The sequence below is a fragment of the Nipponia nippon genome, unplaced genomic scaffold (genome assembly GCF_047370975.1).
Source record: "Nipponia nippon isolate SJK-2023a ecotype South Korea unplaced genomic scaffold, ASM4737097v1 scaffold_2, whole genome shotgun sequence".
Lineage (NCBI taxonomy): Eukaryota > Metazoa > Chordata > Aves > Pelecaniformes > Threskiornithidae > Nipponia > Nipponia nippon.
In genome coordinates, this window is record NW_028262336.1 from 112900190 (window position 1) to 112915854 (window position 15665).

The following is a 15665-nucleotide window of genomic DNA, read 5'->3' on the forward strand; positions in this document are numbered from 1 at the left end:
TTTTTCCTCAAGGCCAGACACATACTGAACTGCATTAACAAGAATGTAGCCAGCTGGTTAAGGAAAGTGATTTTTCTGCATTTGTGAAGTCACATCTGGAGGATTATGTCCGATTTTGTGCTCCCAGTATAAGAAAAACATTGACCTTTTGGAGTGAGTTCAGTGGAGTGCAACCAGTATGATTAGAGATCTGGAGCACAGGACATACGAAGAGAAGGTAGAGAACTGGGTTATTCAGCCTTCAGCAGAGAAGGTATAGGGGAACTCTAAATGCATCTTTAACTACGTAGTGGGAGGGTGTCAAGAAGATGAGGCCAGACTCTTGGAGTGCCCAGTGAAAAGACAAGAATTAACAAGCACAAGATGCAACAGTGGAAATCCTGACTAAACATAAAGAAAAAAATATTCTCCACACGGGTGGTGCAGCCCTGGGACAATGCAGAGTGGTGGTGGCACTATCCTTGGAGTCAGTCAGAACTGGGCAAGACCTTGAATAGTCTACTGTAGCTTTGAAGTCAGACCTGTTTGAATCAAAGGGGTGGACTAGAGACATCCAGAGGGCCTTCCCAACTTAAGTCTCCATGATGCTATGATTTTTAGTGGTTCTCTTGCTTTCCCATGACATGCCAGATGAATTGAAGGTGCTGAGGCTTCTGCTCTATTTTCATCCCACTTGTCTTTACCTGAGCATCACAAAAAGACTCAATGATGCTCATCACAGCTACAGTAACTCCCACTTTTGGAAGGCATGGCCCTTCTCTCCAGCAAGCTTCAAGAGCCCACCTTAAAAGGGACTTCAAGACCCTTCAAACCAGGAAAAATCTGCTCTTACCCCCACTGTGGATCAGAGCTATCCAGAAGCACAACGATCATCTCATGGAGCTCAATGAGGAACAAGTCGAGGTTAACTGTGGCGAGTGCAGTAGTCAGAGCCTTCTCCTTCTCTGCAGTCAGCTCCTCATGGTACTGCTTAGAAACCAGGCAGAATGGATTCTGCAATGACAAACAACATGAGCAAGAGGACAGCCTGGGACTCCCCAAAAAGACCATCTGGGGGCTACATCTGATGGAAGAGGTGGAACTGGGACCCTCTTTGTTCCTGGCTCTTGTGCCAGGGCCACCAGAGACCACAGCACCAGCTGCTGATGTGACCCATGCCAGAAAGCACCACTGCTTCTAGCACAAAATCTTGTGGATGGCCCTTTTCCAACGATCTTAGGTGACTTAAGTCGATGAATATTGCTTGGCTCTTGCTGAATGGCAAGATAGTAAGATCACAAAATTTTCATTTTTTTTTCCCTAAAAATTTCCAAAGTTTTCCACAGAAAATGTGTGTGTCTGTGGGGGGGAGAAACTTTGTCAAAAAGTTTCTCTGTTCCCCTAGGTCTTGTAGACAGTTTTGTGAACTGGACTGTCACCCTCACCTGATTCATCTGCACCAGCAGCACAGATCTCTTTGCTGACAACGTCTGCCACAGAGACAGGATGTGCTTCAGCTGAGTGTTTGATACCACCTGGAGGAGGAGAAATCAGATGGCAATCAGTCAGCCAGTTCCTGCTCTTCAGAAAGGCCACAACTGAGTTGCAATGGGTTCGCTCGCAAAAAGGTGTGTGACTTAAAAGGTGATGTCTTAATCCTTAGGGGAGGGTATGAGGGGTGGAAATGTTCAGCCAATTTCCCATTCAGTACAAGCAAAGCACCTTGCTTACCGGCATGTCTCTGAATTGTTCTACACTTGCATCCATCTTCAGCTCATTTTTTACATAGTCAGACAACTGGCGCTCTGGGTCCCCACCAGTCACGGCCAGGAACTCAGCAGCCACTTTCAAGGTGGCAAGCGTTTGGGAAATAGCATTCACTGATCGGACTTCTTCCATGATCCATTTCAGCTGGTTCACACTTAGTGATTCCTATCAATAGGAGAAATATAGCCAGACTGTGACTCTGACACGAGGTCTGGGTCCTGCAAGTGTGTCTGTACAGCGAAATGACTGTATAACCTTTGGCACCAGTTCTGCTCTCTTATCAGAGAGAGAGTTAGAGATACCTTGCTGCTGTCTAGGGTTTACATGGGAAAGACACAGACTACAAGAACATGGGTTCCCCAGTCTAGTTACAAGCAGGAACAATACGGTTCCTACAGGTGCCACCTGTGCTGATCCACCATGCCAGTGCATGGTGTGCTGTGGTCACCATATCCCCTTGGTTTCGACACTTGTACAGATGAGTCCATCTGAGTGAGTTGCCTAGATTCACTTTAGAGCCATCTCCTTGTGAGGCTCCAGCCATCTGCTTGATTTGGACTTGGACCTTTTTACACACCCTGCAGGTTCTGTATTCTTTGTTGAGCTCTCTGTCCCCTGGGATGGCTTATTAATAAGCATTAAAAGGCAGAAGAAAGCTCGGATGGAAAAAAAGGATGGTAAGTTCTTTCCATACCTGTTGCAGCTGTTCTCTCACTTTTGTTTTTGTGTACTGCAGGGTCTTCCTCCTGTTCAGTTCAAAGGATGGAGCCGTCTGGAAAGCAAAGGAGTGGCTATGAAGACACAAAGTATCACTTGGCAGAGGCCAAATGGGAAACCCATGACCATGCAGTAGGACACAGCTACCCATGTCTTGGCTGCAGGGCTGGCGGCAATGACAGCCTAGTGTAGGAGGTATAGGGGAGGCGGAAGCAGGAAGGGGCTACCCAACTGGAATATAGAGACATTGCTTGGGCATGCAAGGATGGAGTTAGAAGAGACAAAGCTCATCTGGAGTTGAAACTGTTGAGGGATGTGAAGGCCAACAAGAAAGGCTTCTACATCAATACATCAGTAGCAAAAGGAAGACCAGATAAAAACTGGGCCCACTGCTCAACAGGGAAGGGGACCTTCTGACAAAGGACATGGAAGAGGTACTCATTGAGACACTTTGATGCCTTCTTTGCCTCACTTTTTACTGTAAAGGTCTGCTTTCAGTCCTCTGTGTTTACTGACAAAGTTTAAGGCATGTCACAAAAAAAGAGGACCAAATTAGGGACTACTGAGATAAGTTGCTGTTGTGGGAGCTAAGCACCACAGAGCTGCTCACTCACTTCCCTCCCCTCCTTACCTGCAGTGAGATGGTGAAAGAGGAAAGGAAGAATAAAAGTGAGAAAACAAAACAAGTGATGCAAAGGCAATTACTCACCACCTCCCACAGGTAGACCAATGCTCAGCCACTTCCTGAGCAAAAGATGGCTAACCTCCCTAAAAGCCCCTCTTCCCCGTTTTATTGCTGAGCATGACATTATACACCATGGAGTACCTCTTTGGTTAGTTTGGATCATCTGCCTAGCTGTGTCCCCTACCAACCTCTTGCACATCCCCAATCTATTCACTCGTGGGAGAGCAGAATGAGAAATGGAAAAGGCCTTTGATGCTGTGCAAACACTGTTCCGCAATAGCTGAAACATTAGTATGTTATCAGCACTGTTTTGGTCACAGATCTAAAACACAGCACCATATGAGCTGCTATGATGAAAATTAACTCCATCTCATCCAGACCCAGTATAACTGGATATACACAGGTCCATGGGACCAGATGGAATGCATCCAGTGGTGCTGAGGGAGCTGGCTGATGTCGTTAAGATACTTCAGCAACAACTGACATGACATCTCAGCAAGGTTGTGTATGATGATACCAAATTGGGGAAAGGAGCTGATGGGCATGGCTGCCATTCAGAGGGATCTCAACATGCTGGTGAAATGGGCGAATAGGAACCTCATGAAGTTCAACAAAGGCAAATGCAAAATCCTGCATCATGGATGGAAAATCATATGCAACAGCATAGGCTGAGAGCAGACCAGCTCTGGAGCAGCTTTGTATAAAAGGCCTGTGTGTCCTGGTGGACAGTCCTGGTGGACAGGTTGAACAAGAGTCAGCAGTGTGCTCTTATGGTGAAAAAGGCCATGTGCACACCAGGCTATATCAGCAGAAGCGTAGCCAGCAGGATGAGGGAAGTGATTCTTTCCATCTATTCAGCATTTATGAGATTACATTTGTGTACTGTGTCCAGTTGGGGGTTTCTCAATACAAGAGACACTGACAAATTGAAGTGAGTCCAGCAGAGACCAACAAGATGCTTGAGGGGCTGCAGAACAGCATGCAGGGGACTGTTCACCCTGTAAAAGAGAACCCTATGGGGAGAATCTAGGTGCTTTTCCACTACTAAAAGGGGGATCACAGTGAAGACAATAAGGACAAGGGGCAATCAGGGACATCCTACTTAAGTGTTCAGAAAACATTTTCACAGTGAGGGTGCTAAAACATCAGAACAGAGGGGCAGAGAGGTGGTGAATCTCTATCCTTGGAGATTTCCAAAATTCAACTGTACCACACCCTGAGCAATCTGCTCTTGCTTTGAAGTTAGCCTTACTTGGAGAAAATGGTTGGACCAGAAACATCTAGAGGTCCCTCCAGCCAAACTCTTTCAGTTTCTCTGTGACTGTGTGTCAGTTTCTCTGCTTATCCTATTCTACTACTGGATGAGCATGTCGACCTAAATCACTACGTGACAGCCATGTTATAATGCCCTTGAACCTCTTTTTCCCACTCCCTCCTGGCCAGATTTTCACATTGTAAATCTAAACACCCAGTAGGCCCCTCCTCTGACACAGGAAATAGCTGGGGCAACCAGAAGTCATAGGAGTGCCCCAGGAGAAGTTTACATAACCACCTGAGGGTTATGGGAAGTTTTAAAGTGGCTGAAGGGACTTAGGTACCTAAATTAATTGCTGTCCTGCAAGACTTAATTTTTGAGGTATGTATCTCTGGCCTGCCTTTTCAGATGTGAATAAAGCATTTGCAGATCTGGTCCCCTGAGAGCTTCTGGAGGAAAACCAAAGGCTAATGTGAGTAAGTGAAGATGAATACCACAGAAGAAGACCAGCTTCTCCAACATGGTTCAGAGACCCACATTAGACTCCAGACCTATATTATACCGAGGAACTCAACTCTCTTGAGTCTTTTTGGATGGTGTTTGACTCCTCCTTGGTTATAAGAAAATCCAGGCCAACCTCCCCTTCAGGCTTTGAACAGAAAAGCTCACATTGCCTTTCACAACACCAAGGTTTGCTGAGCACAGTGTGGTTTTTGACCACACAACTGTTACAATCCAAGGAATGCAGATAGATGCAGAGTGGTGGGCTGCCAAATGTACAAGAACCTTCATGTGTGTTTGCTCCAGCTCTGGAGAGGTGAGTACTGGGTGCTGGAAATAAAATCTTACATCCTGTTCTGGCCTGAAGCACTGCAACTTGGCTTGTGCTGAAAGTACATCATGCTAAGCTCACCTGAACTTTGATGATAGGTTTCCCACTGATAAAACGTTGAATCACTTGCCGCTGCAGTGCCTCGAAGTCAAAATGGGTTGTCTTGGTGCCGTCTTCCTCTATCACATACTGGGAGTTGGCCAGCGTCGCAGTGATCAGATCATTCTCAGTTATCTTCAGCACTGAAGATGGTTTCACTTCTTCTGCAGAGATGATCCTGCAACAGAAGAAGTTACCTTTTGCTGTTAAGGATAGCCGCTTGCTTCTTACCTCATCCGACTTTGCAGTCAGTGACACATGCAGCTCTAGACAAGTCCTGATTTGCTCCAGAGGGATGCTTTGAAAAGTACCGTTGCTTTTCCTTTGTGATCTGTGTAGCTATGTCCACACAACTGTTCTGGAGCTGTATGAGGAGCCTTGTCACAAGGTAACCAATAGAAAGCGGAGTTGGGAGGAGTTTCAGGAGAGCAGTGTTGGCATTGATGTCCTTTGGCAATGGGTCCAGGGCGACTCTGACATCTGTAACAAAATGGAGGTTTTCTCTTCTGCCTCATGTGGTGATAGGAAGAATTCTCCCAAGGGGGAAACTCAGGCTAACTTTTGTTAAAATTTTTTTGGATTTTTTTATGTTAGGTTTTGTATTTTTTGAAGGGTTTTTAATTTGTTTTCAGCTAGAGGGTCAAAACAAAGCAAGCTCAGCAACTGGCACGGGTTCCAGCCTTCATCAATGGCTTAGGAAAAGGAAGTAACAATACCTGGGAAGCCAAAATACCTGAGCAGAGTGGTTGCATTCTGATATTGCTCCAGACTTTCTGGATGGTCCCTATAGCTCGGCAGAAAGCTGAATGCTGGTCCTCTTCAGGCACAGAGAGGGAAGAAGAACAGGAGTGTCAATGCATGCTCCCAAGAGAAAGCAATTGAAAAAGATTTATTTTTGTTTCCTTGAAAGATATAGCTTATGGTGTGCAACTGCTCAGTAAACTGTGTTAGGCTGGGCCTTGGTTCACTTTCACAGCTGTGGCTCCAAGCTTAACCAGAGCTAATTTTTTTCCAGCCCATATTATATCATATCTGGCATTAAGGGGTACCAAATCCCAGCTCACATGCACCATGCTAATACACCTGTTTACAGTCTTAAAAACCTGTCTCGTGTATGTTGCCCATTCATGGGTGAAACAGCAGGAAAAGTCTCTACAAGTTTCTCAAGTCCTGCTGGCTATACTGACTCTGAGGGTGGGAGGCAATCTGCCCAAGACCCATTCCAATGTTTCAGAGATCATTCCAATGTCTCAGAGATCTCTACCTTCTGCCTCAAACCCTAAAGATGACTATGAAGATGGAGATGACTGAGAGTCGCCACTGTGAGCTTATGTCAGGGCCCTGAGGGCACTAATAGGCCTTAATAGCCCTTAGCAGCATGACCTGGGGACGCCACCTCACCCCTTCCCCATGGGCCCACGAGACATGTGTAAGTGCAGGTCAGTGACTGAGTTGTAAGCAGCCCCGTTTTCTGCTCTTGTAACTTATTGACTGGAATTCCTAGACTCCTCCTGGACTTATTACCTTGCCTTGTGTTACGATCACTGAACTGTCGACAGAATCTGGCTCTATCACTGCCCTGGCCTTGTCCTGATACTGGTCGCTGCCTGGTCTGTGCTGTGGTCACCCTCAGCTTCTGGCTCATCTTCCCTCATGGAGCAGTCTTGTGTTTGCTGCTCCCTCACAGCTTGCAACAGAAATCACAGGTGCTGCTATAACATCAGAGCAGAGCATGTGGGTGTTGAGGAGTAGTAGAGGTGAGTTTACTGAGACCAGAATAGGTCCATGTCATACCTGAAAGTTCATGTTGGTCTAGGAACTGTTGTACTGAATATGTTTCCCCTTCATGGCTGTTCTGGAAGAAGTGGATCAGGACTTTCTGTAGACTGAAAACGTCAGGCAGGTGTTGGACATGCTGGATGTTTTGGAGCTGGAAGGGAAAATTCAGCCTGACTTTGCTATCCACGCACTTATCTGAGGCACCAGGATTGTGTCTGGCATTGTGTGGTACTCAGGAGAAGGGCACTGTACTGGGAAATGAGTCAACTTAGTGCCCCACTGACACCAACAATGGTGAATCCACATGATGCCTGTCTGCTTTGAAGGAGGAGGAATGTTTCTACAGCAAACCTTAGACATGAGCTCCAGAAGAACAGGGTAGCGGTTTCCTCCACCTTCTCTGTGTTCTTGCTGAAGTAGATGCATCAGGGTCTGGATGGACATCTTCTGTTCAAATCTCCACATGTAGGACAGGCCAGTCAGTCCAAGGTTTGGCTGGTCTTTGAAAGGAGTCATCTGGCCATAGGCTATTTGTAGGAGCAGGTTGGAGCCCTGAGGATCTCTCGTCCTCTGCTGCTTGACAGAAGTAAGGCTCTGCTCCAAGGTCTGTGGAATTTGAAAGGTTGTTAGGAACTGCCTATTGTTACAAAAGGGTTTGGGAGGACTTACAAGTCCTCCCAAGGACTTACAAGGGAAGACAATGGTGGCTCTGAAGAAAAGGAAGAGACAGTAAAATCTTCCTGTTGAAGAATGAAGCTGGGACAAGAAGAAAATTGCCCAAGAAGAAACCAACAGGGAATTTTCTTGCCCTCCAATGCATAGAGCCATTTTTTTCCTAAAGGGGATTTGAATCAGCATGTAAAAAGCATCTTAAAAAAGAGGTCAGGACATTCTTAAAAAAGAGGCAATAAACCTATTTATTGCATGTGGTAATATCCCAGCTCATTGGATGTGTCTGGGTATTCACCAGAGCCCATGTGGGCTCTGCACTTGATCCCTAGCAAAGCAGTAGTTTGTATATGGGATACATGGAAACACAGCAACCAGTCCCTTGCGTACCTGGAAGAACGGCTGAGTCAGGGTTTTAAAGCAGGTTTCCCACTGCCTTCGATCTTCTTGCCTGGGCAAAATGTTCAAGGCCATGTTTTGTCCTGCAGGAAATGCAAAGCAAAATAAGGACCCTCTCCCGGTAGACACTGGAGTCTCTGCAGAACAGCTGCAGTCATGGGATGACAGCCACCAAGTTCCAGAGACTGTGTGAAAACCAACCTAATGTAAGCCTGCTGGTACCCTCCCAATGTGTGGAATGTACCTTTACCTGTTGTACTGTTGCTCAAGTGCTGGAGAAACAGATGGACAGTCACTGTGGCATCCTCCGTGTTTCTGCTAAGTGCCCCTGCCAGGCATTCAATATCTTTTTCAAGGTGGTCCCAGAAGAACTTTTCCATATCATTTGGCTTCTCTGTCATCAGACTCAGAATTGCCTGGAAGACAGGTTGGTTTCTTAAATTAGATCTCAAGAAAGCTTCCTCCCAAAGTAGGGCAGAAGCTATTCATCATGTGGAAGCTGCAGGTTAAGTGAGGTGGACAGACAGACAGGAGGTAAGGGAGAGAAGAGAAGCAGGGGCTGTCACACCTGTTTATCTGTATAGATCCCCAGCAGCATGGATGAATGCAGCAGAGCTCTTGCAAGAGAGACAGAGGCAGGCGACAGGTCCCTCTCCAATTCACTTCTCCGTATTGAAGGGCTCCCAAGGATGTATCCTTTTCCTGTTTTATCCTCTGTGCTGTGATAAGGAAATGGAATTCAGTTTACACTCTCAATGACTGGGCTCTTCTCATAAGTTAACATTGACAGAGGCTTGGCCATCACTGGGTCAGAACAAGTGTGAACTTGGAGTGAAATGAGACTTCTGGAAGGGAAGAACTGCTGCTGAATAAATGCCCTTTCCAGCTGTTTCATACCACTCATGCTTTCTTTCCTCTCTGTTCCCCTCAGTAGGTATTTCCAAGATTTCCTCTTGCGGCTGGACCCTGGGTCACAAAGACCTTGCTTTGCCCAGCTACAGTGCTTCCCCTGTGCCCAGAGAATGGAAAGAGGGTCAAGTGGCCACAGCCCTGTTTATCTCTCTTGGGCTGGAGGGGAGGGAGCATCAACTTACATTTCCATCCTCACGAACCCTCTCTCAGGTTTGTGATTAATTCCTCCAACTTTGGCACCACATAGGCATTGTTTGACTTCCCAGGGACGCCCGCACTGTAGGTAAAGAAATGACAGCAGCCTAAGACATAGGGCAGAAAACCTAACAGCAGACAGAAGACCCTCAGCATCACAAAAAGCCAAAAGACACTTACGTTGGTGACGATCCAGTATGATCCACACTGACAAGCTGTGTATGAAAGGGAATTAGATTAATCAGTCAATTGTCTCCCAATTACAAAATCCTCTGTGATGTAAGCACAGCCAGAAATTCACTGGGAAAGCAACAGCCCGGGTCCTTCCGAAGTAAGACCTTCTTCCCATCTACTGGGACCTGGTCTTACAACATGATTCTCACAGAGTTTGCCATAAATGGACCTGGAGTTGCTGCGGCCAAAAGGAGATCTGTAAAATACTCAACAGAAGCACAGAGGTATCTTTAAAGAAAGCCACCCTTTCCTCCATCCACCTACTCCTCCTTTCCCTCCATCCCCTTGCCAGGCTGTCTCAGGACATGTTTCTAGTAAGTTCCCCGTGCCTGCCATCCATATAGGAGCATCTGGGCTGAATTGAATTAAAGCTTCCCCAGCACTTACTCCAGGGTGTATCATTTTGACCGATTTTCCAGTTCTTCTGATCAAATAGCAGGTCTTCAGGCATGGTGGGAAGGTAGGACCCCTTAGAAAGGAAATACAGGTGTAAAGAAGGATTTGAGGAATCATGTAACCATTTTCCTAGTTTGCTTCTCATCTACTGGAGAAATAACAGTTCTGGAGATAAACACATTAGGTGCAAATGGGTACATGAAAAAGCTTGACTAAGAACAAGGGACATGATAGCATCATATCAACTGCGGATACAGTGGGGATGGCTGGTCTTACAAGAACAGCGATGCCCAAGTTAACGTCTTCGTCACTTCTTTGGTATCTGCCTACCAAACTGAGGATTCAGAGGGAAGGAGCAATATCTGGACACTGCCATTGTCTTCACAGCCAAGAGATGGGCAATGCACATCTCAATTGCTTTCTGCACTCCTCAAATAACAGGAACAATTTATGCACCATTAGATGCAAAGGAGGGTGTAGTCTAGTAAAAAGTTTATCTTTACCTGACAGCTGGCATATCTGTGGTCAGAATGAAGAAGTTTGGGCTAGGATTTGAGTCATATAAGCTCAGTCAACAAGTAATATTTGGTAGGCCCCCAGGCTCCCTTAGACTCACTGGAGAGAGATGGGCATCTCCAGCAGGCTGCGTCCCACACTTTCAATACAGATCATGATGGACAGTCTCAGTTTGCTCTCAGTGGACCATCCGGAAGGGAGCAGAAAAACTAGAAAGCTCCATATGGTGTTTGCAACAACACAGAAAGCTGCAAACTGACTCAAACCAAATCTGGCTGTAAGCTGACAGAGCTGGTTGTGTAAAAGCAGATCCCATCCCTGACAGTGTTATCATAAAGGGAAGTATCTGTATCCCTACATCTTGACTTACCTTCACCACATGAGGCTCAAAGCAGATATTTCTGAAAAGTTGAGTGAGGGGACTTTGGGATAGGGCCAGAGTAAATGCAGTGTGAAACACCACCTCCATCAAGACCTTATTTTTGTGTCTGCACAGAGCATCCACAATCATCTTCATCTTGTTTTCCAGAGGGTCTTCTGGGAACAAAGGTGTTTGGAGGATGTTTTCCATTTGTTTTATGACAGGCTAGAAAAGAAATTGAACAAACCAGATGGAATCTTAGGAGACCCATAAGGTACCTCTTGATGAGGTGCCCACTGGTAGGCTTTAAAAGAGTGTTTTATATAAATGTGATGATCCTTTTCTCTCCAACTCAGGACAAAATTCCTATAGCTTTCTACAAACACCCCATAGAAATCTTCTGTAGGAGACACAATGAATACTCACCATCAGCCTCTGGACTTCCTGGGGATCTTTCCTTTTTATTTGATTTTCTGCTCTGTTCAGCACTGAAATCATCAGTGTTATATTTGACCAGGCACCCATATGCTGTGAAATACAGATGTAAGTTATGTTATCATAATGGAGATACCACCAGCATGTAGAAGGCTATTTCAAGCCCACTGAAGCATTCAGATGGACCCCTCACAAATGCTCATGTTATTTTTGTGTTGTGGGTATTACAAACTTTTTTTGCATATTTTAAGATTTGTATCATGGGGGCAAGCTTGGGGTACTGTAGAGATATGGGGTCTGAAATCTGTTGTGCTTGAATTTTACTGTGCAATTGTTTCATTTCTGCAGTCTTCCAAATAGATGAATAGGTGCCTCCAGGGGAACAGTCACGTGCTAAGCAGGTAATGGTGCAAGTCACATGATAAGCAGGTAACAAACATGCTAAGGAGGGATGAATCGTTCTCTAGAAGAGCTTATATCTCTCCCCAGACTAGAAGAAAGCCCCCAAGAAGAATTTTTTCATTACTTAAGTTGGCTGATTCCTATCCCTTCAGCTCTGATAAGGCACACAGGCTACAATACAAGATGTATTTCACCAAGCAGGGCTCAAGATAGCCAGCTGTACATGCTCAGAGCTGGCTGCAAAGAAAAGCCTGTGTGCATCTGTGTGCTTGGGTGGCACAACTTCAGTGACCTGTAGATGAGCTTTTGGAAGACACTCACCTGTGAAATTTCAACCCCTCTGGGTAAAATCCATTTTTCTGCTTGAAGGATCTTCTGCATTGGGATGAACCCATAGTTGTTACAGAGATTTCTAATGAGGAATATTTGAGGCCACGGTGTCTGTGCAGTTGCCACCAGCTTCTTCATTGCATTCACCAGGTCTTGCTCTTCTTGCTTGTTCCCACCAGGAGACAGTATGTTTGAATCTGCAGCTACCAGTGAGATTTCTCATTAGGCTCACTTCCATGCAGTCATATATCATAGATCTTTTTTGCAAGCACACCACCTGCTTAGATTGCAACAACACTTTTTCCCCAAGAGTAGAAATATGGCCTGCAACCATAGTATCCTGGGCTTCTTAATACCTACAGCATGCAGGGAAGTAGAATACTAGGCAGTGAATATGTGGACTGAATGGCCTACTGTTTTCCCATTTTTGGCCCTTATAGGATCTTGGTCGGGTAATCTTCTCTAGCATCTATCTTAGGTCAGAGAGGAGAGCACTCAAAGGCCGTCCAGAAGGTAAAGAGCAATCTCATGGCTCCGTTCTAAGTAGCTGAGAGAAGTGGGAATCCTCTGGCCTATTTTACATCTCGGCCTTATAAAGGGTCTCATATATCTCTGTTTATTATATGGGTTGAGGTAAGATTGTGGCAGTCTCTTTACTCAGACTTTACTTGGACACGCTTCAAAGCTGAAAAAGATGTAAGGAAGTGAGTCAACAGAGTTTAACGTGCAATACATCCTCTTCTAAACCAAGAGACTCACACATGTTCACTGTGTACTCCATTGACTCTGCTTATCATTCTCAACAGACTAATGGGAGAACAGAGTCCCAGCACGTGCACCTACCTGTAGACACCTAAATGATTACCGTGATACACTCCTGCACACTACCCCTTAAGTCAGGTGAACTATTTATTCAGGAGAAATGCCAATATTCAGATAAGGTTCTTTTAACTCTGAACAAAAATGAGATGTTTCAATACAGAGAAAATAACCCAGAAAATGAAAATAGTTTCAGAGCAAGTTCTAGGTAACATACATTTTGTGTGCAACATACACATCTTTGGATGCAGCCAGTTTATATACAAAATTTAGCAACTCTAACCCCATTCAGTTTCAACATTGCAAAAAAATAGTTTTATAGTATCAGAACAAGAGGGTTAAAAAATTATCTAGATTTAAAAGAAATGAATTAGCCGTCCTGATCCTGAAACACGTCTTGAAAATTCATCTGTTAAATCCCTTAAATTTAGACAAAACTTTGTCTTTTTTTCTCTTTTTTCCCTCCCCCCGAAGAAACCTCCTGTACTAGAAAATGTTTGGCTTGTTCTAAACCTGCTTATGAGAAAACACAAATCTCATGCTCTCTGCTGCTAGCAGAACGACTCACCGCAGAGCACCTGTCTACCAAGCACAGTGGCCACGTGGCTGATGGAGAACCTGAGACGCGCTATGAACTGGAGGGTGTCAATTTTTGAGGCCTTGCCTGAGCAGAAAGCAGAAAAGTCTGCAGTAGAGAGGCAGCTTTCGGCAAACTGGTTGACATCATCTTGGGAAGAAGGATACATAAAATCCTGTTCAAGAGAAAAAGAGAGAGAAGGAAAGTTAAGAGTCCAAAGCTGCCATAGGTTCTGGGTAGTCCCTTCTTCTTTCCTAAGCCTTTTCACCAGGTGCAGAGCTCATTTCTGCTGTGATGCTGTACTCTGTGAATCTCAAGGCCCCAGCAATGATCTGCATTGCAGGTGGGCTATTTTTCATCATCTTTGAGGGTAGCCCCAACTCTGCATCTCTGGCAGGAGAGGACTGCCTCCCTTGTTGATTCACTTGGTGGAGAATCACATGTTGAACAGATGTGCTTGTTCTGCTCAGAGTATCAGCTGTGCTCAAGGGAGGCTCTCGTGGCTTGCAAATCAGGCCATGGACACCCCTGGACTCCAGGAGCTCCAGGTCCACAATTCAGACCGTACATTGAACCTTATTAACTCAGGCCTGGGTTCTTCCAGACTATGCTTAGGCACATGACCAAGGGAGGTCAGCAGCCTGTTCCAGGTGGCCTCAGGAGCCAGTGGGGGGAAAGAGAGGAAGAGTGTGATCTGCAAAGGGCAGGACAGGAAATGATTGTTAGTTTGAGTATGGATTCCAGGAACATCTCAAGGATATTTGCACTTACCTCCAGACAATGCACCACCATGAAGTAGAAATGGTTCCAGTTCCTTTTGTTGAACGTTATCTTTTCCTCCATCTCAGAAAGGTATTTTTCCAGGTGAACCTTTATGTTGTTGAACCTATGACAAAAAAAGACATAGGATGTGAGCATCCATGTAGCCCATGTGGCTCAGTGATCAGGCTGGGAGCTACCTCATGCTAACCCATGTTGCAGAAGCAGTTTCAAGAGGGAGGACTTGATTGTTGAACTGGTGTCCATGCACTCTTCAAAGGGTGACAGCTCACTTTTTGGCTTGCAAACTAAAAATGAAGGATGACATTCATTATTTTTCTTCAGTACAAGATCAGGTGAGGGTCCCAGTGAAGTCAGGCTTTTACCTCTTTTTGCTGCCTGATGCTCAGGGCTGGATGGCTTGCAGGCCACAAACTGGATCAGTTGGGTGATGACTTCTGGGGATGGTGTGCCTCTGTCTCCCAAGACAGAGGTGGTGACAAACTCCACAAAGAATGAGTTACATTTCCTCCTGAATTTGTTGTGACATGCAACAGCTTCCCTGTAGGGAGGAATAAAATCAAGACCTACCATCAAAAATGCAACAAAGCAAAGAAACAGCTTCTCTTTTCTGCCTCTCTGAATGTGACCAGGTACACCTAGACTGTGGAGAATAAATACTCTTTTTAAATAGAGAGGGGAATGAACCCCCAGAAAACCCACTGCAGCATTTTTTCTTGAAAACTGAGGACAAACTTTCTTATTCTCCTGTACTCTCTCTCTCCCCTATCTCCACTCAAGATAGCTAGAGAACAAAGAAAAATGGATTCTCATGTAGTATGTATGCCTGGATAGACTGCCTGTTGAGACAGAAGCAAAAGGACTGGAAGTGACCGCAGGTCACTTCACGTGAATCCTTTCACCACCAGGGGTTTGCTACACATGGTAAATACTGACATTTCCATGGAGGTCCCATGTTAATGACATTTGTGTAGCCTCTGCTCTAGTAACTATTCCAGTATCTTATACAAAGTGATAGAGACTGAAACAACAAAACTAGTTGTTTTGGTAGTTACAGGATACCTTGTGGCCGCTGTAGCTGTGGGTGTGTAATCCTCTGGGAATTTGTCCTTGCAGATCTTACACTGCTTGCTTCTCCACTCACGGATGCACTGTGAGCAGAAAATGTGGCCACAGGGCAGCTGTGCTGGGTCAGTGATCTCCAGTAGACAGCTCTTGCAGTCCTTCACACCCTTCCTGAAAGTTGCCACCAAAGGAAGACACAACTCAGGGCTGATTTTACACTGGTGCCAGACTTGAGGGTGGACATGGTATTCTCATGCCCAATATTTGCCGTAGGCATCAAAACTGGATGGTCATTTCTGACTAGCCTTACTGGTGAGCAGAGAATAAGGGCAACATCTGCTAGTATAATAAGTGGATGGCTCCACCAATGACCATCCCATCTAGGAGATGCAGCCTGTCATGCTAAGCATGGCTGGGTGAATTGACAGTCTCACTAGGCCTGTGAGTACCTACATCAATTAC

At 45.4% G+C, this 15665-nt stretch overlaps 1 protein-coding gene across 1 annotated transcript in view; it reads right to left on the reverse strand.

Moving 5' to 3' along the window:
• LOC104023110 (E3 ubiquitin-protein ligase rnf213-alpha-like) overlaps nt 1-15665 on the reverse strand; it is a 61036-nt gene that overhangs the window by 1819 nt on the left and 43552 nt on the right. The window contains exons 46-68 of the mRNA XM_087757956.1: nt 15201-15374; nt 14504-14679; nt 14329-14425; nt 14130-14244; nt 13350-13533; nt 11954-12165; nt 11222-11323; nt 10805-11020; nt 9910-9991; nt 9469-9503; nt 9276-9370; nt 8750-8900; nt 8432-8597; nt 8173-8264; nt 7465-7719; nt 7129-7264; nt 6068-6151; nt 5646-5814; nt 5317-5512; nt 2441-2518; nt 1711-1911; nt 1425-1514; nt 833-993 (exon numbers count right to left, since the gene is read on the reverse strand). Coding sequence (XP_087614082.1) covers nt 833-993; nt 1425-1514; nt 1711-1911; nt 2441-2518; nt 5317-5512; nt 5646-5814; nt 6068-6151; nt 7129-7264; nt 7465-7719; nt 8173-8264; nt 8432-8597; nt 8750-8900; nt 9276-9370; nt 9469-9503; nt 9910-9991; nt 10805-11020; nt 11222-11323; nt 11954-12165; nt 13350-13533; nt 14130-14244; nt 14329-14425; nt 14504-14679; nt 15201-15374 — 3267 coding nt within the window. The remainder of the gene's footprint in view (nt 1-832; nt 994-1424; nt 1515-1710; nt 1912-2440; nt 2519-5316; nt 5513-5645; nt 5815-6067; nt 6152-7128; nt 7265-7464; nt 7720-8172; nt 8265-8431; nt 8598-8749; nt 8901-9275; nt 9371-9468; nt 9504-9909; nt 9992-10804; nt 11021-11221; nt 11324-11953; nt 12166-13349; nt 13534-14129; nt 14245-14328; nt 14426-14503; nt 14680-15200; nt 15375-15665) is intronic.